The 26,656-nt window shown below is 40.0% G+C and overlaps 1 protein-coding gene across 1 annotated transcript in view; it reads left to right on the top strand.

The window, feature by feature from the left end:
- USP54 (ubiquitin specific peptidase 54) overlaps positions 1-25,094 on the top strand; it is a 45,666-nt gene extending 20,572 nt beyond the window's left edge. Inside the window, exons 9-22 of the mRNA XM_062496190.1 lie at positions 569-737; positions 1,961-2,131; positions 6,148-6,279; positions 6,577-6,957; positions 7,973-8,207; positions 8,990-9,129; positions 10,130-10,303; positions 13,225-13,344; positions 14,482-14,674; positions 16,926-18,379; positions 20,702-20,820; positions 21,949-22,089; positions 23,540-23,726; positions 24,418-25,094. Of these exons, the coding sequence (XP_062352174.1) occupies positions 569-737; positions 1,961-2,131; positions 6,148-6,279; positions 6,577-6,957; positions 7,973-8,207; positions 8,990-9,129; positions 10,130-10,303; positions 13,225-13,344; positions 14,482-14,674; positions 16,926-18,379; positions 20,702-20,820; positions 21,949-22,089; positions 23,540-23,726; positions 24,418-25,076 (4,275 nt within the window). The 3' untranslated portion in view covers positions 25,077-25,094. The remainder of the gene's footprint in view (positions 1-568; positions 738-1,960; positions 2,132-6,147; positions 6,280-6,576; positions 6,958-7,972; positions 8,208-8,989; positions 9,130-10,129; positions 10,304-13,224; positions 13,345-14,481; positions 14,675-16,925; positions 18,380-20,701; positions 20,821-21,948; positions 22,090-23,539; positions 23,727-24,417) is intronic.
- The last annotated feature ends 1,562 nt before the right edge of the window (positions 25,095-26,656 follow it).

The following is a 26,656-nucleotide window of genomic DNA, read 5'->3' as shown; positions in this document are numbered from 1 at the left end:
GAGTATATCAGGTGAAACCTTTATCAGTACATGGGGAAGATTTGTGAGATTAGTATTATTGTGTAAATTAATTGCCTGGCTTATCAGTGCTTGCAGAGATTCTTTCACAGGAGAAAGATTCACACACTTGAAGTATTTAGCTTTAACTTGAATTTATTATGCCGGTATCTTTTATTGTTCATTTTGTTCATTAAATTCTTTTGCTTTTTGGTTGATGGAAAGTTAGAACATCTCAGAGGATGAAAATTTTTTTATGGAAAAAGCATCTGAAAGGGAACGATTATTTTTGTAGTTGTATTTTTAGCAGGAATTGTAATCAATTTAGCCATAGGATGATGAATACCTGGATTTTAATGAGGTTGGCTCAGAAGCTTTCTTGCTGAGTCCAGGTCAGTGCTAGCTATAGAAAGAGTTAATGTATGTCAGTGGAAAATCAAACTCAGAGAGAATTGTGATAGGGAGAAAAAGAGAACTTATTCTAGAAAATGATGACAGAAAACCTTACTTGTGTTTTTTCTTTTTCTTTTTCTTTTGTTTTTTTTTTTTTTTTTTCTGTTTGTCAATTCAGATTGGTCCAAAATGGAAAGATGTTGTGACAAAGTGCATTAAGGGTCACTATCAGCCTTTGCTGCTGCTCTATGCAGATCCTAGAGGAACTCCAGTGTCAACACAAGACTTGCCCCCTCAGGTGGATTTACAGCAATATAGCAGGACTTGCTATGACAGTGAAGACTCAGGTAAGCAATGCGGGCTCTTCACACTGAAATGCAGCGTGTGGAACGTTTTCCTTCTTTAGGGCATATGTGTTATTGTCAGCAGGGGTCCTTATTGCTTGTTTAAGCTTGTCAAGAATTCTGAAGAGGCTTTCCAGTGTTTCATCTGTGAGTCTCTCTCTTGATCTTAAGACTGTTGATTGTTTGGACAGCAATCTTTTCCAAAAAAGTTTGGAGAAAGAAATTGGGAGATGGGGGAAGTGAAGGACCTGGTGTGGAGTGGATGTAGAGAGAAGCACTAAGCAATGACTTCAATAGCTAAAGTTTCTGACTTCAAAAGATCTAAACCATCCTTAAATAGGAAATTTACTGCAGGACTTGTTCTCACCAAAAATGCAAAGTGCCCTCAAGGTCAGTGTTTGCAGTAAAACATAAGGACAACTTCCTTCTTTATTATATTTTTTTCTAATTTGATTTCTTCACTGAGAAATGAGTATGAAACTCATGTGTATTAAGGAGTATAGACATCATATATGTAAAATGTCCAACAGTCTTCAAACTATTCAGATTTTTTACTTTTATTTACTGAAGGTGGTGGGAGGAGATTTCACCTCCTCTAAGGAGTTCAAGTATTACTGTACTGAAACTGAATCATGGTGCTTCATACTTTTCAGTAGGGGATCAATGCTGGCTTGTTGAGAAGGAGCAAGTTACTTTGATTTAGATAAAAGTATTTCAGTATAAAGTTTATGCCAGATAAGCTTTTGGTTTGTAACAAGTGAAACCTGTTAATTATTGTAACATGGTGTTCCTGTTATCCTTATTAATATTTTGTACTTGAATAATTTTTTACTTTCTCCAAAGCAGTGTTTCATATTGTAGTTGCACTCAATTAACAATATTTAACAAAATTAACCATAATTTCAGTATGGTATTAATGTGTACTTTCAGTCAAATGGATGGAATTTAATTTTGCATATTAAGATTATTTGATAAACTTGGACCAAAGAGGAAGAGACAGGTTTTCAGAAGTAATGACACTGTTTCCCTGCTTCCCAAGGAGCAGACTTCTCCCATAATCTCTGGTCTTCTTGAATATGAGTTAGTATCTTTGGTATCTTTTATTTTTTTCTGTTAATTTCTGTATAGTTGTCCCTGTTCTCTCTTCTTAGCCTTTCTTGGCTTTTGTAATAGCTGAAAAAGATGGAAATTTGACATCGCTTCCTTGACATTTCTTTCTTACCCAGGGAGAGAACCTTCCATTTCAAGTGATACCCGGACAGATTCCTCTACAGACAGCTATCCTTATAAACAGGCACACCATGAGTCTGTGGTCAGTCACTTCTCCTCTGACTCCCAGGGGACAGTAATCTACAATGTGGAGAATGATGCAGCTTCACAAAGCAGCAGGGACACAGGTAGCAGACACCACTACATCTGTGTGTGATCTATTGTCATTAGATAAGATGACTGCAGTATATTCTAGTTGAAAATATCTCTATATATATGCACAACCTTTGATAGAATAGTCAACAGCATTTAATATCCTGAGTTTTTGATTTGTAATGAACTGTTGGCATTCACCAAAAAAAAAACCTATTTAAAAGTCTTGTTGGCTTCCATGGACTTGTGTCCAGCCAGACAAGCATTTACAGATTTGTTTTTCTGTTATCAACAATACTGCCTGCTCTGTTATATAATTCTGTGAGTTGGAGTCTGCACAGCCTTGTTGTAGGGTTTGGTAAGTGTTGCATGTGCCACTTATTCATCTCCAGGCAGTTGCTTCATTTCAGGAAGCAACTGTCAAGAAGCTGTCTGGGAAAGGTGCTTTTATCACCAGAGTCCCTCATACTTGGGAACTAAGGCCTTTCTGTGTAAGTGGGTGTTGGTAGTATTTACTGCACCGGTGAGGAGCTTAAGAATTTCTTGTGCCATGGAAGCAAGTTAAGGTGGAATATCCAGTAAGAAGACAGTCTGTGTGTGTATATATATACATGTGTGTATGTGTGTGTGTTCTTTTGGGCAGCTGAACAGTCTGCCTGAACACTATTTAGTTGAAAAGAGGTTAACTGGAAGTCTAAAGATTTGATCTCCTCAATTATTCATGGCCAGTGTCCACAGTTAGCTTGTTTCTAGACACAGTAACTTCTAACATCACTTCTAAAAAACTAGTGCATAAGTTAAGGTCAGACTTCTGTAGCATCAGAAATAGGATCTGCTATTTCTGTTTGAAAAGTTATTTTATTGTGCCATAAATAGATTTTCTAAGCAGACCTAAGAGTAGAATCAGCAGCTGTTGGGTTTCACCACAGTGTCAAAGGTGTCAGACTGCTTTGTCCTTTTATTTGTAAAATTGTTCCTCTTTTATATCATAATTGGTTCATTTGTAACAATGTATGGTGCATCAGAAACTGAAAAAAAATGTTTTAAGTTCATTTTATTTAGTGTTTTTTCATTCCTCGTCAGAGATCTGAGTAACTGTAATACACAGGTTAAGACATCCCAACAGTCCTTCCAGTTTTAACAAATACTTAATGCTGTAGGGACCAGTCATAATCTTAGGGTGTGAGAAAGAAATGAAAGTTGGAACAGAAATTGAGTGATGCAGAAACAAAATGTGTGCTTGTCTTCAGCAAAGAAGACAAAACTGAAAGAGCTAGTGGTATATATTTAAATAGTCTGCAAAAAATGGCACAGAGTTTATTGAATTAGCTTCCTACCTGCAAAACTTGCCATGCAGAAGTTGGCAGAAAAGGAGACTAAGAGGAAGGGTTGCAAACATGTAAGCATGAAGTTCAGCATGTAACCTTTTGTTCAGTCTTTTTTTAGTGACTTTGTCCTTTTCTTTTTCTTTCTTCTCCTATTGATTCTATCCTGTGTTATTCCCTTTAGCTTAGCTCATTTCTCCACCTAAATTCAGTTGTCCTTATCTTCCCTGATTAAGCCTTAGCTGTGGTCAGTCTGTCCCTTTAGCTAGCCACTTGTCTGGGCATTTCTCCTCTTTTTTCACCTACCCCCTACCTTTCCAAAAAAAATCACTCTGCCAACTAATAGAACTGTTCTGTCATCAAATGGTGATCCGTGGGGCTATAAAGAAGCCATCCACACTGACTTGTCAACTGAATCGTTCTGGGCAAGAGCAGGATTCTTCATTTAATGGCCATTTACCCACTACTCCAGCCCAGAAAATTATGGACCCTATCCCACATCATCCTTCGGGGAAGCACCACCATTGGGTTGTATGGCCTCAGCCTCCTGGGTACTTCAGAATGGGGGCAGAAGAGTGGCTGCATAAGCCCTCTCTTTGCTCCTACCCACCTGTGCTGCTGAGAAAAAAGTGCGTATTCTGGCTGCCCAATTTATGCAACTGAGATTCCAGGGGGAGGGAGTAGAGGGTGTTCTTTCTTAACCCATTTGATTTCATTTTCTTCTCTAACATGCTCTTAGATACACACACAGCTCCTACAAAACCAAAGTTTTCCTTTGAATATTGCTGTTTGCTTGTGAAGCCATCCCAAGTCTGGAGGATGAGGTGTTTAGGTGATACATTCACCAGAAGACAACTTTTAAGCATACCATTAGGCACTCAGAAGTCCTGGCTTGTTATTTTAGTGAATTTTAAAAAGTGAGTGTTAAGTGTTAGCTAATATTCTTGGAATTTTAATTCCTATATTCATGCATTATGTGAAACAAAGAATAAATCCAACAATATCCAAGTAAAGACAGCAAAGCCTGTGTCCTATGGACTTCTGATTCTTGACATCTCCTCTGTGACTATTAAATGTCTGATGACAATGGGACAATGCAGTCTTTGAAAGGAGGAGAAAATAGTAATGCAAAGCTAGCAGCGCTCATTCTAAACCACTGAGTTGGGCTTTATTCAATGCAAACCCTCAGCTAGTGCTAATAGCACTAAATACTAGCAAACAGTTTCTCTTATGGTAGTTAAGGATACTAACCAAGTCTGTCAGGTTGGAATGTTTAACTAGAGAAGTTGTGCATGCTGAAGTGAAGCACTAGTCTCTTCTGTCTTGAGGGGAACCACTACAAGGATAATAATTCCTGAAAGATACATGGCAGTCCATGCTGTGAAGGGAAAAAAAATTTCCATCAAAGCATAGATTTATGTTCAGCCTCCAAAATGTTACACATCTTATATCTACATTGCCAATATTTTACTTTTGCTTCCTTAATTTCTTTTATGTAGTCAGCTTGTTTCTAAAAAATTTGGCCACAAAACCACTCTTTGCTTTGCAAATGAAAAGTGAGCCTTGTGTAGCTTGCTTTTTATTGTTTGGATTCCTTCCTCCTTATTTATTGTAATATCTTTGTAGCAATTGTAGTTGCAGTGAATTGGTTTTCTAAATTGAAAGGTACAATTGAAGGTACAATTTTATATGTAAAATCTGCTTTTAATGATGTTGATTTTGATGCTAATCTCCAGAGCAGAGAGAAGGCTCAGGAGGGCCAGCTATGTAGTCTGGGGACTGTTGTATCACCATTTGCTGTTAGGGATTTTAATTTCCTATCATCCTATGCAAGGTAAAAGTTTGTGATATAAAGGCTAGAAAAAAGTCTTTATAGCTTATCATAAATTCCCTTCTTATCCTGCATCTCTGCTTGGGACTACTCACGTGAGTAAAGCCATGCGTGTGTTTGTGCTTGCAGGTTTAGGACTGTGACTGTGTGAGAACTGTAGAATTAAGCAAAGGCAATACAGAAAACTTGTGATGTCAAATAGTCTTAATTCCCATTTGGTGTGAGGAAATGAGGAATAAATTGTGTTCAAGAGAAAATACTGGCACTCAGACACATAAGCTGTAGTAAAGGGAATGTTGTGTGTTAGCTGATCCATGTTCATGGTTTGTGTGTGTCTGCTCTTAGCTTGTGGCAGATGTGAATTAGCTGGCTTGGCCCTTGAGGGCCAAGGGAGGCTTCTTCACTGTAGACTAGGCTAACTCAGATTACTTAGTGTTTGCTGCAGGCAAAGAGTGTAGATGAATAGTTAGTGCAGAGCAGCTGATGATGTGCAGTAATATATTATTAGATGGTAACTTGTTTGTGTGTTTGAGTCTTTATTCAACAGAGTATTGTCTGGCAAGCTGTCCTCAGGAGTTTCATGTTCATGGTCATTAAAACTGGCAGCAAGAAAGTGGTGTCCTTAGTCTATTAGAAGACAGAGTCAGCCTTTTCCTTGCCCCTTGGATAAGCTGTCATTAACCAGAGCCGTTGGACTCTGTTCTTTTATGACCTTAAAAATGGAGCATCCTCTCCAAGACAAAACCAAAACTTACGGTACAAAAACTTACCTAACTTGCCAGTTAGTGTTGGAGTGTCTACAGTTCCTAAGGAGCAGGAGTCCTGCTGCTCTTACCACAGTGAACACTTGATCTGAAGGCTCTTGTCATCTCTGCTGTGTTCTTCCTCCTTCCAGGCCACCTGACTGACAGTGAGTGCAATCAGAGACATGTTTCAAAGAAGGGCTCACTGGCAGACCGCAAGAGGAGTTCTAGCCGGTCTAGGCGGAAAGGAGATGAGGCTCAGTCATCAGGATATCATAGTGAAGGCAAGAGATGTTACTTTATTTTAAATATCAATATTTTTCTGAATGTTTTTAATATTCTCAGTGTGTGCATGCATTTCCCTCATAGTGTCTTCCATCTTTGTCTTTGTTTAGTTCTCTTTGCTTTTTGATGTTTAGTTCTGATTTGGTTGGATGTTTGTTTGGGGAGTGTTGGTTTTTTTATTATCATTTTGTTGTTTTGGATCTCACTTTTCAAAGTCTGCATGAAGATGCTGCAAGTAGGGTTGCTAGTTTAATTAAAGTTATTTTTGTGGCTTTTGCTGTCTCTACAAACTGCAGGAGAAACCTTGAAGGAGAAACAAGCCCCCAGAACTGCCCCGAAACCATCCAGCAGTACCAGCAGGCTGAGGGAATTTAAAGAGACAGTGAGCAATATGATCCACAGCAGACCACAGCAGATTTCCCAAACCATCCAGAATTCCCCTCGTGGAGGGAATAGTGTGGATCAGGCAGAAACACGACCCCCAAAAAGCCTGTCTGTACATGCTCGAGACTGGGAAGTGGAGAGTACCAGTAGTGAGTCGAAATCCAGTTCATCTAGCAGGTACCGGCCAACGTGGAGACCCAAAAGAGAGTCTCTGAATATAGACAGCATCTTCAGTAAGGACAAGAGGAAACATTGTGGCTACACTCAGCTTAGCCCTTTCTCTGAAGAAGCAGGTAAGAGTTTGAGATTTATTTCAGAATGTGTGGGAAGTGAAATTTTGAACATGGAATTCAGGTCAGTGGTGAGTCATGTCTGTGAAGACTGTGGGGGTATTCATAGTGTATGTATGGTAATTCTGTTTGATTTCTGTGTGCTACGTTTCATGTCTAAAGAAAAATTAGGGGAAACAATACCATCTACCCTGCTTAAATGGACAAAAGCAATATTACCAAATGGCTGAAGTTCATCCTTTGGAGTGAGCTTTTGTATCGCTCTGCTTTTTCCTCTGGCTCATCGTGGTATTTTTACTTGATGGCTCAGAGTATGGTGCAGAAAGTACCTTGTATATCAGTGCATAGTTCTTGTTGTGAAGATAAGAGCCTGGAAGCCAGTGATGATTTATCTGGGAAAATTTTACAGCTATACAGCTTGTACGTAGAGACTTTGCTGGTTTTGACAGTTGAAAAGAATTGGAAAGCATAAAGGAATATGTAAAGGGAAGATGAGGGGGAAGAGAACTTACCTCCAGGGAAGGAAGGGAAGCAAACAAGAATCAAGTGGAAAGACCGTGAAATGTATAAGGGAGAATTAAAAAAAAAAAAAAAAAGTTTTCCTGTCCTCTGTATAAGCCATGAATGGCAAAATAAACAGTGTAAAAATGAGCACATCTGAAGTAGATATGACAGAGTATTGGAAATGCAATTGGGTATACTGTAAAATTATCTTGTACAAATAAGAGTTATTATTGGAAAGAAAGGATTTTCATTCCAGATTTAATTGTTACCACAGGGGAATATGGTAAGTTATACTAAAGGGGAAAGATTCAAAGATAAATTTGGTGAGCAGATTATTGCTCAAAATTGCTAGGAAAGCTGTAGAAGTATTGCATTTTTCTTGCTTAATACTGCAGGTTTTATACAAAATTAAGGATGGAGCTTCTGATTTAAGCATAGTTAAAAAGCTAACGTATATGGATGTTTTACTGGTATTGAAGCTTAGGTCTTCTACCAAGCTATATTATCTTGACAGGTAAAGAACTTAATGAGAACGAGGTGAAGGAACACACTGTTCACGAAACAAGGTCAAGCCAGTCAAATGTCAAATACAAGCGTGGTGTGCTGGGCCGGGGCCCCCAGCACCATATGGTGGATCAAAATCCTCACCTAATACAGAGGATGGAGTCTGGCTACGAGAGCAGTGAGCGCAACAGCAACAGCCCAGTTAGTCTGGATATGCCCTTGTCTGACAGCTCAAGCACCCACAGGTAGATTGTAACAAAACTCATGTTTGGAATGATTGAAGTCTTGATTTCTTGGTTTTTTTTGTAGTTACATAGCAGTGTAGAACATTTTGCAAAACAGTGGTCTGGTCCTAGTTTTAAATGCAGCTTTATTTTATTTATTTTATTTATTTTTTTTTATTTATTTTATTTATCTTTTAGGGAAGAAATAGTAGGGAAATGGGAGCCTATTCTTCTCAGCATAGGCTCCTGCTAGTGAGAAAAGAAAAAAACAGGGCCCAAATGAGCAAGAAATATGGTCTAAAGTGATTAATCTGAAGTAGTTGTGCCCTTAGTCTGTGATTTAAAAGCTTGTGCTTTGAGTAGCTTATAGCCCTTTTTGTTCCAATTAAACCATTGGTTCATAGACACCTTGTACAAAATCAGAAATCAATAGCCTTGTATAGAAATCTTTGTTCTCAGACATATTTGCAATATTTGAAATAGACAGCACAATGTGTTTCTTTCCTTGACTTAGGAAGCTTTGGGTAACCACAAACTTGGCACTGTTTCTAGCCAGAATATGTAAGAATCTGTTCTGAACAACTCCTGGACCACAGTTTTAATATAAATTGCATAATATTACAGAGGAGAATGGAATGACTGTCCTCCTTGTTAACTTTCTCTTCCCCTGTTTCTTATGGTAGACTTCTTTTGAAATGAAATTAAAATGCAGGTATATGTTAGTGTGGATACAAAAAAGATAGATACAATTCCTCCTGGAGAGATTAGTCAAATGGTAAACTCTGATTACTCTCTTCTTGGAGGGATGTTCATATGAAGCGAACAGGTGCATTTGTTCCCGCTTGGCGTAACATCCCAAAGTCTCACAGTAGCAGCATCTTGGAAGTGGAGTCTGCTTCATCAATTGGGAGCTGGACAAACAGCCCACATACCATGGGAAATGGTAAGATACACTTTGTAGGAGTGGTTATGCAAGGTAAATTGTAGCAGTTTATCTTCGGGGAGAAATTATAAGGAAAGGGAAAAGCAACTTCGAGGAACATAAGTTTTACAATAAATAATTGTAAGATTTACCAAAGGTAATTGCAAAAATTTTTGTTGGAATATCCCTTTGATCGTGTTGCTCTGACATGTCTTTTGTGTATTGACTTAACTGATAATATAAAGTGATTTTGCCTGTTCTTGCTTATAATTCAATATTCTACCGTCAGTCAAAAATACACTCCTAAACATAATTCCTAACTCAGCAGAGTCCTGAAAATAGGCTTGTAATTCTATACAAAATTCCAAACTGTCAGAACTGTGAATGTTTTTTTACAAAGTGTTTGGGCTGAGGCTAAGCTTTTCTGCTTATATATCATTCTAAGCCAATGCTTTATTCCAGAAAGGGAAAGGAAGGGAAGGGCAGCAGGGGAAACACTTTCTGAATACCAGCAATAGCTGAACTGAGAATGACAACTGGTGGATTTCTGTTGTGCAGAATACTGAGGTGCTTTATTTTCCTCCCATTTTCATCCACTTTAGGCACTTAGATGAAAAATATCTCACTTCAAACCCATTTAACTTTCACAAGCTAGTGATCTGGCTAATTTGACACAGCATTGTTTACAAATTATAAACACAGTAAGAAGCCTCAAGATTTCATCATCAGCTTAGGGTTATTTCTTCTAATGATTCTCTCTGTTCCATATGCTATTTTCATGAGTCAGTGAATCCATGGGCTGTGCTGCAGGGGAGCTTGAAGCACTACTGTATTGGGTGGGGTTTTATAAGTAAAATTTAACAAAGCAAAATTTGTTCTACAATTCTGTGGTCTCAGACACTCTTAAAATTATTTACTTAATTTTATTCTCTGTTAATATTTCCTTTTCTTTTAAGGGATACTTTAAGAAATGTAGCTATCAAACATGTTTGGTTGGTTTGTTCGTTTGTTTGATTTGAAGGTGGAGACATCTTTGTTCCTTTAAAGAGTGAGCTGGATGAATTGCAAGAAGAGGTGGCAAGGAGAGCACATGAGCAAGAACTACGCAGGAAAAGAGAAAAGGAAATAGAGGCAGCAATGGGCTTTAATCCCCGTCCCAGCAGGTTCATGGATCTAGATGAGCTGCAGAATCAGGGTAAACTTTGAATGCAGTCTGTTTTGCAAGATGGTAGTGCTGAAGTTTGAACCTTTGAATGTAATTTCCTGTTCTAATTGTGTGTGTGTGTCTCTTGCTACATCCACCCCTCATTACAGTTTTGTACCTTCAGGAAGTGAGATACTGCCCATTTCAAACCTGTAGAAAGTTTAAAAACTGTTTGGTATTTTGACTAAATTTCTTTTTAAATGAGAAAACAAAGTAATGTAGAGATATTCTTAACACATCTGCATTTTTCCAGTGATATGCAGTGTTAATAGTATTGATACCTCAATACTATGATTTAGCTGTAAGCCCTTAAAACCAGCATCTTGGAATGAGCAGGGCTGTTTGTGCCTTTCAGGCACCTCAGCTCCACCTGCAGCAGAGGTGCTTTGTATAAACCACTGTTCTGTTTCTGCTTGATTTTAGTACCTTTGCAGCCCTAAACAAAAATGCTTGTTCCTGCCCTTGTGCTTTCCAGTCTTTGTCCCTGCCTGGCTGTGCACCCACAGCACAGGTGTGCGGACAAGTACTCTGGCTGGATCTAATTGAAAATCTGAGCTGGGTTTAGGTTGCCTATCTTTTCTAGGGGAAAAAAAATTAAAAAAAAATGTTTTATTGTCTTTTCCATGACTCCTCATCTTTCTGGTAGGAGATGGCAGCAAAAGAGATTTAATTGAAAGGATGCAGTTGAAGCAGAGGGAAGATGACAGGATTCACATGTAATATCTTTTTTTTAGCCCTGAGTCTCCATCAGCCAGTAAGAGGATTCAGTAGAAAGGTGGGTTAAAGTACACTGACCCAGTCAAGAGTGAACCTTGAAACCTGCTGGAACACTTAAGTGGGGGTTGTTGGATGGTGAGCAGAGTCAAGCAGGGTGAACACCTGGCCCCTGGTCCAACAAATAAGTGTATGTATGATCAGGGCAATCCTGATGTAGAAGAAAAGAGTTGAGGTTGTTGTTTTGCTGCTCAAGGAGAGGAAGGAGTGGAGCAGCCCACAGCAGTGCCAGTTCTGGAAACAATCCCAACTGTGTTCTGCAACCTACAGCCATGCCAACTGCTCAGCAGGCAGGATGACACTGTGCCAGTGGCAGCTGAACAATATGTTCTCCATGAGAATGTCTGCCTGGGAGTGTTTGTATTATTTTTTTCTGACCATCAGTTATCCTTTACAGTCCTTCTATGGTCTACTGGTAACCACATGAAAAATTCCGATGTACAAGAGTAGATGGATATGTTTTTCTATTGGTATAGTGTTTACTTTTGTAACATAAATGCCAGTGATTTAAAAATTGAAAAGTAAACCTCTATGCTCTGTTGAGCATGTTGTCTTCTCTGCTTCTCCTGCATGAAAGAAAATGGCATATTCTCTAATACCTTACCCCTCTTTTTGATCTGTTCAGGTAGTTGATGGAAGCAAAGATTGCTTAGCTTTTCTTTGTTAAAAGGAAAGTAAACTAGACTACTGCTTAATCAAAAAAAAAAAAAAAGAGAATTTAGTAGAATGTTTGAGTTCAGATGCATTGACTTGAGATCTAGGAAGGTCTTTGTTTAGTCCTTTTAAGTCTTTCCCCACCCCAGTCAGAGGTACAATAGCTTAACAAACTGCTGGACTGCCTGGAAGGCTTGCTTGTATGCAGAACTCCAGAACACTTGTGACTCATTTTCCCCTCAAGTAAACTGCTAAATTCATGCAAAGAAAGCTAACTTTAGTATTCTGCCCTTAATTACAAACCCCAGTTTCCTTGATTTTGAAACTGAAGGTGCTGCTTGATTGACTTACTGATCTATCAACTCATTTCTCTCTCCAATACTAGCTTTTAATGCAGGTTCTTTGGGGTTTGTGGTAGAAGGTTTTGTGTTTACATCTGTGCACAGTGGTGTTAGGGAGCAGGTCAGGCCATGGCATGTGTTATGCAGATTGAGAGAATGTAATTTGTTGTTGGCTGATAAAGGTACTCATGTTCTCTACCCCAATGGCAAGAGATGTTCCGTTAAAAAGACCCACACCTAAACAGAGTAAAAGTCAAGTTTTATTTTCTGTTTTCCCTGCCTCATTTGAATGTTTACATTTTAGTGTATAATTTGCATAATGCCTACTAGGCGACACAAAATAGTTTGGGCATTTCTTCCTTTCAGAAATGGATGTTATGATGCCAGGATGCAGTTTCTTTTTTGTCTCCAAAATTATTTAGCCTACTCCAACACTGTTTTCTAAATTGTTGCAAAAGGAATTCTTGACAGTTGTCCTGTTTTTCTCAGCTTCTGCCACCTTGTTTGTCAAGTTGCAAGGCTGTTGGGTTTTTATATTCTGTATGTTACTTACAGCAGTTAAGTGTATGCATTAAACTTGTTTATAGAACTATAACTAAATGCAGGCATTTATGTTCACATTCAACTCTGAGTTTTCTTCCCCAGACATGTTAGTTGTATCAGTTTGTTTCCATTTTGATGAAGAAGACACACATGGATTTTGTCAGGAAACTTAACATATAATGAAAAAACCCTAATCTGCTGTATTTCTTTTACTGATTCATTTTGGTTTAGATTTGGTTCTAAATTTTGTTTAATTCCTTCTTATTAGAAGTCATTTGAAGTGGCTCTTTTATGTCTGTGCCATCTTTTATACTGATTTAAAGTGTTGAAAATAGTGGAGTAAGCCAGTACAACTCTCTCAACTTAAGAAAATTTGAGGGAAAAAATGTGTTTCATGTTGTTTTACTGTGTGGATGTCAAGCATATCAGGGTGCTCAAGATGTGCTTCTGCTTGGGGAAGGTTAGGTGGTGCAGTCTGGGATATACGCAGCCTCTGCAAGAATCGGTGCGCAGAAGGATTTGGTGATCACAAATGGGATGAGGGTAAGTGAGGGTTCTGCAAGGAACGAAACCAAAATGAAAGGTGCTGCCCATTTGCAGGGAGGAGTGATGGCTTTGAGAAGTCCATGCAGGAGGCAGACTCAATCTTTGAAGAGTCGCTGAATCAGGAGCAGAAGGGGGATTGTGCTGCAGCTTTGGCTCTCTGTAACGAAGCTATATGTAAGTAACCTTAACTGCCTGAGCTACTGCGCTTTGACTGTTTACTAATACAGAACAGAGTCTGAACTGCTGCATCACGTGAAGGCAGGTGGTAATATGGGGGTCCAGCTGCTCTTGAGCAATATGAAGGTGGACAGAATTTTTGATGTTTATAAGCATTCCCATTTGGGGGTTTTAGTCCTATTTCTCTTCATCTGTTTTTTCATGTTTGCATTCATTTTGTTGTTCTCTCCGGTGCTAAGGTAGTAACGGCACTGGGGTGCTGATGTGCCCTTTTTGGTGTTAACTGGTATGTTTCAGCAAGCACCTGGTTGCTGGTTCCCCTTGCCACTCAGTCCTCACAATTTTTCCCCACTGTCAGGCTGAATTGCAAAGGCCATTAAGCTCCCCTGTTTTTCATGGAGGGTGTAGCATAGGAAGAAAATGGTAGCCCACTCTTGAGTCTTCTGGATTAGCAGAAGTGAACTATGCTGTACTTTAAATTTCATGAAGAAAAAAGCATTAGGACATTGAAGTGCTTAAATGCATTGTGACCTTTGAGAATGTGTGCTATGTGATTTCATTTTATTTTTGGTGTTTTTCCATTATGACTGGCTGGCTGTCTCACCCCATGTTCCCCTCTGTCTGTGTAGAATGGCTGCAGACAGGGTGAGTAGCTCCTGATCTGTTTACATTTAGAAATTGGCTTTTATGGACTGCAGAATAAAGGGTGCAGCATACAGCTGTGGTGACAGCTCTCTTAGTTTTCATTCCAGTAAGGAATCTCAAATCCTAGCTGGGTATTCCTGCACACAAAGGGAGTCACAGGTACGGAGGATGCAGGAGAAGAGTACATGACAGAATGAAGCATCATTTGTAGTAGGGCTGGAAAGAGCCTTTGTCAAGGGATGAGAAATTGGGCTAAAAAAGGATCTTGTTTTTATTTTATTTTAGTTTTGTTTCAATTAATGTGTTTGTACACCTGGCTAAGCTCAATGTGCATTAATGGAAACAGTAGCATCCTCGTGAATTCTTTTGTGGCAGTATTTGCATGGTCCATGTTTTTTGTTCCTGCTGCATCTTTTTTCTTTTTTTTTCTTTTTCAATTTTATTCCTTTTTTCTGTTTGTTTTCTGCTATGTTTTCTTTTGCATTTTAGCTAAACTAAGACTTGCCATGCATGATGCCAGCGCTAGCACTCACAGCAGAGCCATAGTCGATAAGAAGCTGCAAATCAGTATCCGAAAAGCCCGGAGCCTCCAGGATCGCATGCTGCACCAACAGCCACCGCAGCCGCTGCCTCCGCCAGCCTGCCACCCACCACAGGGCGGCACCATGGCCCAGCCTACCAGGTAGTGCGAGTGCCTCGCCTAGGCACGGACCTGGGCTGCGTCTGTGAGCAGCACGGTCTGCAAAGAAATAGCAAACTATGTCTGTTCCCCAGACAGTCCAAGTCCTACTGTGTTACACCCGTTCTTCTCTTCTCTAGGTTAAATCCTGTTATAAAACAGTCAACTACCCCATTTTCCCCCTCCCTACCGCCCTTTCTCCCAGTCTTCATAGAATAGTCCAATGTGCATGTGTTCAAAATGTGATCTGTGACAAAGAATTGTAGCAGTCAGTGCCTGGCAGCATTGATGTCTCGTGCACCAAGGGAAAATATACAATAGACAGTAATCCGGCATAAAAAAGTGGGGATACATTAGGATGAAATGTGACTCTTTATAATTGGGAGCAGTTTCAGGATGCAGTAAAAGACTGCTACAGTCAAAATTTTGCTGTAGTTTTTTTTATGTTGGGAACATCAACCAGTGTGTTTAGTGCTCTGTAGTTGGAAAACTGTCAAGTACACTGATCTTTTCTTTCTATTCCACTTCTAGTGGTGCACTGGTACAACTCTTGAATCCAGATCTTAATCCTGTCATCTTGACTACTCCATCATTCTTCGTTTTTTTTTCTGTGCTTCCCAGCATCCTGTAGCCTGGCTTACCAGCTCTTCTCAGTGTCTCTTCATGATTCTTTCTTCCATACTGACTTTAACTACAGCATAATTAACTCTGCTATAACTGATCCTTTCTTCCTACCCTCTTTAGCATGCAGCTTAATCCTCCTTTCTTCCCATGCCATTCCCTCCTAGCTCTAGACCATCTCTATCCAATTCTTAGGCTATTTCTTGAACTGTTACTTTTTTCCCCCTCTCCCTTTTCTTACGTGTTATATTACCAGAAGCTTAGATAAAATCTCAGATGAGAATCCTTTTTCTGTTCCTTTCTGTAATATGTCAGGTACAGCTATATACAAACCTAGTTAATTTGCACACCTGCCAGGCTATAGTTCATAACGTTCTTTTCTTTTCCTGCAGTACCTGAATTATGTGTAATGAAAGCTGATCTTGTTGTCAATCAGAGGTCCATTATATTCTCTCTTACAGGAGAAATGCAGAGCTCAAATTAGGCGTTTTGGCAGATTCTAAGAAAATGAAAGGCACTTTTCTTAATTAGTTTTGCTAATGCTAAACCTGCTCACTCTGTTCTGTGAAAAGAGCATTACTTTTGCTTAAAGTTATATCCAGCTGAATGTTAAAATTTCAGTCAAAGAAGAAGAAAAGCTTTTCATAGCCACAGTTCTGTACTCCAGTTTTGATTTAAATAACGTAGACAGTACAAAGTTTGCAATTCCTCACAAATAATATTCTATTGCTACACACATTAACTAGGTCTTCATGATAACTTTCATTCCAGTCTTCATGATAACTTTCATTCCATGCATCCAAAGGAGGAAACAAAACAGTGATTTTACAGTTGTCTTAAGTTTTCTGCTGGATGTAGCCTGTCATTTTCTCATAAGTGGTGGACTTAGTACTGTTTGTTCTATCTGTATATTAAAATGCTAACTAAATGCAGAAAAATGCCAGAGACATGTATGACCCAAGAATATAACAATCTTGCATTGGTACTTAAAATAATGAACATTATTTTCTAGAAGTATGCTTAGGATACACATTACTGCAGAGTTTTAGTTATGTATTTAGCTTGAACTTTAACATTTTGGATAAGTATCTCAAGAATGAGAATATAAAGATGGTATAAGAAAATTTTCAACCTGTTCTTCCATTTCTCAAGTCATTCTTCATGAAGTTGCCTGGTGAGACGGGACCTTGTGGAAATACTGCCAGTTCACGTTCAGATCACAAACATGTCCAAAGTATTTTAAGATATCTAACATGTTACTGTTGAAAGCAGTTATTTTGTTTTATTTTATATAAATGCTATTCTTACTCTTCTTACAGTTATCCCTACTCACATACTCAGTGTACTGGTTGAAATGCCTCTGGTGCTGTACAAGAGTACTTCATATAGAGCCTAATTGTAGCAAAATACTCTAAAAAATATGAAATTGATTCAGTTAGATTGTTAGATAAGGAAAGCCAAGTTAGAAGCAAAGGACTAACACAAATGTGTCTAGTGAATTAATGCAAAGTCTTCATGAGATTACAATGAGCATAGTGTGTTGAGCTGTATGTCACCTAGTGCAGGGTCTGTACCCTAGGAATAAACGTAAGCAATGACTACTGCTAATCATTTACTCTTCTGTGTGTTTTAGTGAACAGACTGGCCCGCTCCAACTACTGCTGAGCCAGGAGGTACCACTGGAACCCAACAAAGAAGTGGAATTTGGGTCCAGTTCTTTCTTCCACCCACCTGCTTCCTGCCATGAATTGCACTCATCATTATATCCAGAGTCTTCCTCCTTGCCCCCTTCTGAAAGCAATCCATCCAACAGGATCTCTCCAAACTTCCAGTCTGCTTCTGCTGATTTTCATGACCAAGTTCCCTCTTTTCCCTATAGGCAAGGGTTGGCAGAGAGGTCTGCAAGAACTGAGAATGATACCCACAAGAGTGGGGAATTTGCTGACACGACAGCCACAGGGCTAAAAGACTATAGGGATTGCTGCAGTAGCAGCAAGTTAGAAGAGGTTCATAACATAATGCCTGTTCTCACACCTCAGTACCAATCCAAGACTAACACAGTAAACTCTGGGTCTTTGCCTACACTGTTTCCCTGTCCACATCCACCACAAGCAGCATCTCCTGAAAAGGACAGCCAGCACAGTCCTTGTTCCAAACTTGCAAGCTCTCCAGTGTGGCCCAGCATTGATCATTTAGGGGCCTATCATGCAATGACCCCTGCAACTTCATCCCCTACACAGCAGTGCTCCTCGGATCCTTTGCAGAAAAATAAGTACTACAGAGCAAACAGCCAGGAGATTTTATTACCCTCACAGGGTGAATATGGCACAGCAGACGGTTGTAAATCTGAGGCTTTTAGTACAAAGGGACATGTTCGCTCCTTGGCAGAGCAGTTTCAGAAAATGCATGCAGTCTCCCAGAGAAAAGGTACTCATGAAAAAGACTGGATTACTGCAGTGTGTCAGGATGAGAAGTCTCCAAAGTTAACACAAAAATCTTTCATCAACCATTCATCTTCTGGTTACAGACAGCTAATCCATCAAAACCAAGAAAACAAAAATCAATCTTCTGAAAAATTACACTCAACTGTGGATATTAGGGACGGGGTAGTTTCTTTGAAGGGTTTTAGTGCCCAACATGTTGCTTCTATGAGTTTTTGTTCTCACAGTGAAGAGCTGTATAGAAGAGGTGGACAGAATATAGCAGACCCTGTACCCTACGTGGAAAGGCACTGTCATGATGGAGGAATGAAAGAGGTGGATGATGGAGCTGCTAGTAGCATGGTTGCCTCTGTGCCTGTGGACCGTTGGGTGAATAATGTTAGTAGGTATTACAGTTCCCAGAAGGCTAATAAGAATACTGAATGGCTTCCTGTACCTGGGAGGAGTCCACTCCTTTCTGATCAGAGAGCAGTTGGAGATGACTTGAGCAGGATCCCAGTACACCTGCATCCACAGTGGAATCAAGACACAGAACAGGAGCTCTCAGAACTGGAATCCCTCTATCAGACTAGTCTGCAGGCATCTCAGGACACTAGGCCTTTCTTGGGAAGACAGGACAGTGCTAGGTATCCATTTGAACAATCAGGTAAGAATGATGCAGTTGTTTTTCTTGGTTGACCTGCCTATGTACTCCTGTGTAGGTGAAAATGCATTTTCCAGTCGATTTAGTTGAATGGGTATTAATTTGTGCATAGATGCAGAAAAATTCAGGTTGTAGACTCTGGAAACATTCCAGCTAGCTAGAGAAAGCAGTGTGATAGCACTGCCTGGGGTGACTGTAGAGTAGCTGTTGATTACGGCAAACATCTGTTAAGAGTAATACAGAAATAATTGATCCTGTTTTCAAGTAGGGAGCTAGCTGCTTATATTAAGCTAATGAATTTACTGTTTGAAAGTTCTACATACCCTCTGGAATTTATTAAACTGTTTCTATGGCTGATGTTAATGTTCTCCACATTGGCGAATTTTAACTGATTGTGTTATAGTTGAGAATTTGGCCTGTATTTGGTTGAGGGAAATGACTTTTAAAAGTTTTACAAGAGCTGAGTTGAATCTGTGTTTTACTAAGGACTGCCTGCTTTAAGATCTGGAAAATTACTTGTGAAAGCAGCACTGAGGGTATGTGAGGATCCACGAGACCTTGTGGGTTAGTTGGTGCCGAAAGAAAATGAGCAGATTCCATCAGTGAGGACAGCCAGCTGTTACTGGAGACATTCAATTAGAGTCTGATGACAGCAGTCTGGTTCCACTTAAGCTGATCTAATCTCCTGCCTGAGATAGGGCAACCTTGCTTCTCTGCTTCACAAGTGAAGCAAATTTCTTTATAATCTGTGTCACAGCATTAAAGCTGTGAATTTTCTGGTTAAATACAAGGCAACCTAAAATTGGATGGGTACCAAAGTGACACTGATATAGCTGTACACATATATATATAATGCAGTGCATACATGAGTCAGGTTTTCCCCTGCCCTGCACCCATGGAGGTGGAGCCTCCATCATTCCTGACAGTGTCAGACCTGGCTGTGTCTAGAGTGAGTACTGCAGTAAAGTTTTAAACGGGTTTTTGTTCAACAGCTTGAGTTTTCTTTGGAACTCTCATGTTTTGCAGTCCACTCACAGACCAGTTAAGACATTGAAATGTGGCTATTTATCATTTGTTGTCCTTTTGGTTTGCTTTCAGAGTTAGGCAGGATCTGACTTCACAACTTTGCAGGTACTGTCTTGCATGGGCTTGAATCAGAAGGTCTTATATGTTCCTACTTAGCTGACTGATTTTGGAAGTTCTTTCTGGAAATCTACCAGCATAAAGCCCAGTTAGTTTAGTGGTACCTGGAGTTTCAGAGTTCTGTCATCAAATGACCCATTTCTTATGCTGACTTTTCTTGCCTATTTTCCCACCACATATATAATATGAGATACGGATATTCTTCTAAATGAAGTTTTTTGTTTGAGATCTTTTGGTTTGCTGTAACTTTCTGTTGTTTCTTCTTAAGTTCTGCAAATTCTGTAGAAAACGGAAAAGTTTGAACCAGTGCATCTACTGTGATGAACTGGATGAAAATCACCTGAGTTAGGTCTAAAACTGCTCTTCTTTCTTTTGACTTGCATTACCTATTCATTTTCAAATGGTGTTGAAACTTTGACCCATATCAATTGGTTTTGTCAGACGTTTGCATTCAGAATCACAGTGAAAAGGCCTCTGCTTCATTAGAGGAGCTTTACAGCACAGCTAAAGCCAAGACTTGCTTCTCCAAATGAAATCACCTCAATGCAGAAAAGGTGTTGCTATCAGCATATCGCCTTCCTTCCTTAATAGAGGAACTCCCTGGGACTGGTTTAATTAGGCCATTGATCTGTCTATTCCATGAGAAATTTTAGGATTGTAACTGATTGATGGGGATTGCACTGAAGTGATTGTAGCAATCCTAGTTAAAAATAGCACCTTTAACTATTTAACCTGTACAACAAATGGCTGAGAAACTGTAGCATTGAATGGGAAGGAGCAGGTGAATGTGCGGGGAACCTGAGGCTGACTTGTTTATCCCAAATAACTGCAGGTAACTTCCTTCTGGTAGCTAATTTTCTGGTTTTTTGGGCCCTCTAAATAATCTCACCTCTGTATCAGGCGAGTCTTGGTGTGCAGTTAAGTAATTTCAATCTTAAATAGTTCAATTAACTGCTCCCATGAAGCCTGCAGAAGGGCCAGGGAAGTAGGCATAGTAACCTGATAGACTATCTCCCCTTGAAGTGTTGGGTGTTAGCTGATGTGTATGTGTTCCAAGGATCTGTGACTTCTTGTTCTGTGTGTACAGTCCCTCTGTCTTTGCTGGAGTCAGACCTAAGGTAGTTAGAAATGTGTCATAACATGCAACCAGGTGTTGAATTTAATTAGTGTTTTCCTTCCCAGTCTCTGTGAACCTGAGTGTGAGGAAGCTGCCTGCTACAGCTGGCATGGGTCTGTCGAAAACCCCAACAGCGGAGATCGAGCGCAGTCTGTGTGGATCCACTGTCTCTTCTGTCTCCAAGGTGACATTTTGGTACTTGAGATGTACTAGAGGGGGAAGGGCTCACCCTGTACAAGAAGGAATTTGGGATAAGTGAAGTACACTATGAAAAAGATACTGGGGTCATTGATATTAATGTTAGAAAGAATTATAAGTGTGGTCTAGCTCAGGACTGACTAGCTAAAATATGCATGCTACATGCAGCTTGCATGCAGTCAAATGATGTAAATTCTGGCTTGGAGGAACACACTTCTGAAAACATTAAGATCTAATCTCTTTGAATTTAGTGGCATGAATTCCCTTACATCACAACTGATGATAACTGCTTCTTAGTTTTACCACTTGCAGGGACACAGGCTCTTTTTTTGCTGTTGTTGTTTTCACTGTGTCACTACGTATTTTTAAAGTAGGTGATAATTTGGTATTTGCTGCAGTTGGTAGTTAGTCAGCTCAGAGTGGGTGAAGATTCTTTCTCATTTTTCCTGGGAAGAAACTGTTTAAATAACTGGCAGTTACATATCACCGCCTGTATATGAAGACATGAAAGTATTGTCAAGGGGAAATGACATTTCCTGTAATATCTCTGTACTTGTTAAAGGGAGCTCAAAGTCTATTCCTTTACAGAACAAAAGAAAGAAAAGATGGAGTAAATGTTCCCTTGCTAGCATAAGATTAACAAACTTCCAGCATTCATCAAATAATCCTAGGTATTACTTTTTTTTTTTTTTTGAGAAGACTGTAGTACTTCATCGTAAGATGACTGTCAGCTGCAGCCATGATTATCTCTCCAGGGGCAGTGATGCCTGTAGCAGCAGTCAGTCCTTTAGGTAGATTCATCCCACTAAAGACATTTTGTTCTGGCTTTAGATATTTATAAAAGAACATATCTCATTTAGACAAATCAATCTGTGTATATTTACTAAGGGGAGAAAGACTATAAGGAATAATATTTTTAATCAGCAGATCCAAACAGACCCATTTATCTTAAGTTTTCAAAGTAGTACCTGAATGAAGGATTTCAGGAAAGAAAAGGTCATTAAATATCATTGAAGTATGCTCCATTATATTTCTGATCGTCTGTTGCCTGTAATTATTGTACAAAATTGGTATTATGAAAAACCTTGTCTGAAATGTGTGATGTTGTCTGCAGGTCACATATACCAGAGAACATAGCAGGGAACCAGAAGAAGAGGAAATATACAGTGCAGAGAATTTCCGTCGCATTGCTCGCAGTCTCAGTGGGACAGTTATCTCAAACAGAGAAGAGACCTTGGTCTCTTCTCACAGTTTTGTAAGTAGAATGATGTGCAGCTTTCCATCTGTGTGTAGGGTTGCTTTTTTCTCTGTCTGCATTTAGTAGTTAACAAACAAGACAGAAGACAACTCAGTAATAAGCTGTGATAAAAGCTTGCCTTTTTTGTTCTGTCTTTGGAAGGAGAATGAACTTTTCTATAGCTAGCAAAGCCATCTTCTTCAGGTGTCATTGCAGAGTAGCGGCTGCTGCAGCTGGTAGGCACATCAGCTAAGGTTACTTGCCAGTATGCAGAAACAGCCAGTATAAATATGTTTTTCAGTTGACTTAAAGTATCTTCATACACCTATAATTTAAAAAAACCCACCAGTACCAATATGAAAGTTTCTGCTCTCTTGGGAGTTTATTAAGCAAGTAGCAGTTTTAGAGAGTAGAAGTAAACATTCAAGGGGATGCAATTCAATATTTGGTGCAGATAGTTACATACAGAAAATAACTAGAAATAAGGGAATTGATCTTTCCTTTGTCCTCTCTGTTAAGTTTTAGATGCAATTTAGAAGTCTCAGAAAAACAGTAACAGAGCATTTAGCAGTGTAGCTAGATATAATGTCTAGTTTTGGCTTGGACTGAATTTTTTGCAAACTGTACTTGAGCTTTTATTTGAAACCAGCTGTGTTACAGGTGCAGAAGGGTCTCTGTTGCAAAATCAGTTAGGTTGGTCCAATTGCACCTCTCTGCTGTGCACCATAAACTAAGTATATGTCAACTTTGAAGAGTTTGCTCCTCAGCGTGCTTTTTTTTAGTTAAGGACTCTGACATACCTGGAGTGCTGGCAGAAGCAGTTAAAAACCTCTAGCTGTCCAAGACCCACTCTCTCTGCTAAAGTTTCTGTCCCCACAACACAAGCAGCCAATAGGATGGTTGTCTGTTACAACTCTTCAAGTAAGGCCCTGTGCTCAAGTCTGTGATGGTTTATTGTCGTGCCGTTCAGCCATCCCTGCTTTTTGGGGTGGGTATCTCCTAACAGAGGGAAATGGTACAGCACAGGTAAATACTTCAGCTGTGACGGGTAAATCTGTTCACAGTCTGGAATCAGAGCTTTCAGTAAAGCCTGATAGAAAACAGGAAGAATCAGCAGTACTCTTATTTCATGGCTTGTGTTGTATACCATTTCCAGTACTGACTGGCTTGACGTTGTTTTGTATATTCAGTTTGTCGGCCAAACCTCCAGGAGTGGTTTGTGTTTGTTTTGACTTTTTCTTTTGGTATAATTCCAGTCTAATGATCCTAAGTAGCCCACCACTTCAGTAAGAGCCTTACTGGATTGATGCAATTTTTGTCTGTCTTTTTCACATACAGATGCATGTTTTTGTTCCAGTGACTCATCCCTTTCTTCCTTGGATCAACACCACCTCTGCTTGTTTCAACCCAACTCTGTGTTTACTCATCATTTTATGTTCTGTTCTTCTCCTTTCTCATTTTATAAAAGGAAGCACCAAATACGAGGAAAATGCCAGTGGACACCAGCCACCGTTCTTCCAGCTCCACTTCCCTTCCTTTCCCCCATGATCCTCCTGTATTTCCCTTTGATCCCCAGCACAACCCAAACCAGGTGCAGCACCCACCCCATGATGTACTGATGCCCAGCATGGCGGGCAAGGCACGTAAACTGTCAGGTAATAATCACAGGACTTTTCATCCTTCTTTGTGATCAGAAATGCTGCTGAAGTACAGCTGCTCAGTTCTTGTCTTTCACAATGGAGTTTCACCATCTGCCTGAATTCCTCCAGAAATCTGGAAGGACAAATCACATTTCTTCTCTGCCCTTCAGAATTTATCTGTGGTTCTGTGCTAAATGTGCAAAACCAAAGCCAGTAACCCTTATGGAAACATTATGATGGCTTTATATAAAATCATATAAATATTTTTGTGAGTTATTTTCTTTAACATTAAAGTAGCAGTAGGACCCATCACCTTCTTGCCATGTATGAGAGTATTTCCACAAATCACACATGTGCCAGTAGAAATAACTGCTTCCTGCATGAGAATTATTTTCCTGTGACAGCATCAAAACCAGTTTGGTCTGCCAGCCTTGGAATACTTTGTTGGGCTCCTCTATGATGAAACAAGGGGCTAGTAAAGAAATCTGTGACAGCAGCTGCAGTAGGATAAGGAGAGGAAATGCAGTGAGGAAAATGAATGCTGGAAAAGGTACAGCTAGCTTTTATTCAGCATTGCATGTCAGCCAGTAACTGGATGCACTAGTGATTTCATTGTTCTTCTGTCACCTGCTGGCCACAGCTGATAGTTCAGAGAGGATTAAACAAATTATAACTAAGCAAACCTTTTTTTAAAAATTTATTTCAGGAGATCAGAAGAACATCATCCAGAAACTTCTGGTTGTGCCTGACAGGGGTGAAGCTTTCCAAGGTGAAGACTACCCAGGTGTGGCACTGAGCTATGGGAGTCTCCCTTGTGTACCCAAAGGCACCCTCTCCCAGGGGCAAAAGCCTCTCATTAATTTGCATTTAGGAGGTGGAGCACCAAGTGTCTCTGGCCATTTGCTGAACACAAGTTTTCCTGCTGGGCAAACAGCCACGTTACCAGATAAACGAACAATGCTCTGGGGGAAACATGCTGGCCAGCCAGGCAAGAGTTTACAGGAAGGCTTCCTCCAGCAGCCTTCAAAACATCACACGCGTGAATCTCACGCCATCAGTTGCAGACTACCAGCCAGCACAGACTACAGTACTTTAAGAATGCCACGTGAGCCTTCTTGGGATCCTGGGGTTTCTCAAGGTTGCCCTGTGCCCCCATCTTGTGTTAAGGCCCCGGGTCCAAGGAGAGTTGATATGCCTCCAGAGGAAGACTGGCGAGAGAGCAGCTACACCCCTCAGCCTGGCAGAAGGCGAATCATGCCAGTGCATGTGATGGATGGGACTTTTCCTTCTGCTTCCGAGGCACACCGAAATATGCTGGCTCGAGCAGCAGCAGCTGCTGGCACCGTGCAAAATAATGGCTGGTGAGATCCCATCCACTCCATGTGCCCCAGTACATACACCACTCTGTGGACTGTGGTTGTTGCCAGAGTGTGGATTGCATGGAGACGGGAAACTCTTCCAATCAGTATCTGTGCCAATTTTGTCTTAAAATGTAGCTATAAAGTATGTGGAAACTAATTGCACTGTATTTCGTTTCTGACACTACTGAACTGCTGTCTGGATGGGGAATCTTAACTATTACTGTCCTGGCCTCTCTTAGCAAACAAGTGCTATAGGAATGGTAATTGGCTTACGGGTAAGTTCAGAAGTGTGCGCACGTTTTGAAGGAAGATGGCAACTAACAAAAGGACATTTTTAAGGACTCTTTTTCATGAAATGTAGCTTCGGTAAATTCTTCACAAAAAGAAACCAATCCTTTTGTTCTCTTCTCCTTCCTCTCTCCTGTTCCTTCCTAGGGGGAAAAAACTGACCCGCCTTCCAGGTTCCAGTAAATCTGCACTTGGCAGGTGGCAGTTAGTAAAGCAAGCACAGTTTTCAATGTTCTGAGATTTCCTACAGAGATCACAGCTGTAGTTGCTGCAGAGGAAGTGACAGGGAGACATTGTTCATCAGTAAACCCCAATTTTCTCCACTTCTTTAAAGCGAACTAATGATGCTTCAAACAGGAAAGACTGTTAATGCTGCACGCTTAATTACACCAATGTAAACACAGAATAAGTTTAACTATTTTAGTGTCAAGCATACTTGCTTTTGTAAGTATTTTTCAAATAAATCTAAGAAAATAGTTCTGTTTACCTGTCTGTGTTTGAGCTTTCTTTTCTGTTTAGCCTTTACTCTTCAGCTGGCTGGAAACTTCTGACTGATTTTCTTACACATGAACAAACATGAGTAAGTTGTTTATTCTAGTTCATTAACAAACTTTATGTAATAAAAGAGTTAGATTTGAGGGCATGCCTAATTTTGACTCAGGACTTGTTATGTTTCATTACTACTCAGCACTTAAATTTCTCCTCGTAATGGACAGTAATTAAGTGTCCTTTGAAAAGTATTTTGAGACTGACTTCTTGCTTTAAGGCAAACTACTACATCTATGCAGGATGGTTGCGTATGCAGATAGATATAGAGAAAAATCATTAGGAATGATTGGTGTGGTGAGAAGTGTCATTTTAATCATGCTTGCACTCCTGCCCCTGCAGATGCTTTCAGGTGTGGTGGTTACAGTGTTCAGAAGCATGGGGACTTCTGTTCCATGCTAGTCTGGTTCTGCTGGGAGCAGAGCTGGAGCTGTGGTGGTGCCAGCGCTCATGGAGGGGCTGCCCAGCCCTGCCCCATCCCTGCTCTGTCATTCACAGTGCTCCTGCTCAGTGACCTGAGGGGCTTCACTCTCGTTTCATGCTTGGCTTGATGGAATCCCATCAGTTGTTGCTGTTTAGGCTGAGACCAAGCCTTGTTCCTTTCAGTTAGTGTAATTGGCCAGTTTCTTGTTTCTAAATAATCACTATTGCTTCTGTTATTGTTGCAGTCTCCTGTAACTACATTTTACATTTGGAATTATATTGCACACTTCTTTGTACTTAACTGCTCCACTAGTAGTGGTTACCAGA

This window comes from Cinclus cinclus, chromosome 7, assembly GCF_963662255.1.
Source record: "Cinclus cinclus chromosome 7, bCinCin1.1, whole genome shotgun sequence".
In the NCBI taxonomy this organism is placed as follows: domain Eukaryota; kingdom Metazoa; phylum Chordata; class Aves; order Passeriformes; family Cinclidae; genus Cinclus; species Cinclus cinclus.
The sequence above is the reverse complement of the archived record's forward strand: the minus strand, read 5'-3'. Positions and strand labels throughout refer to the sequence as shown.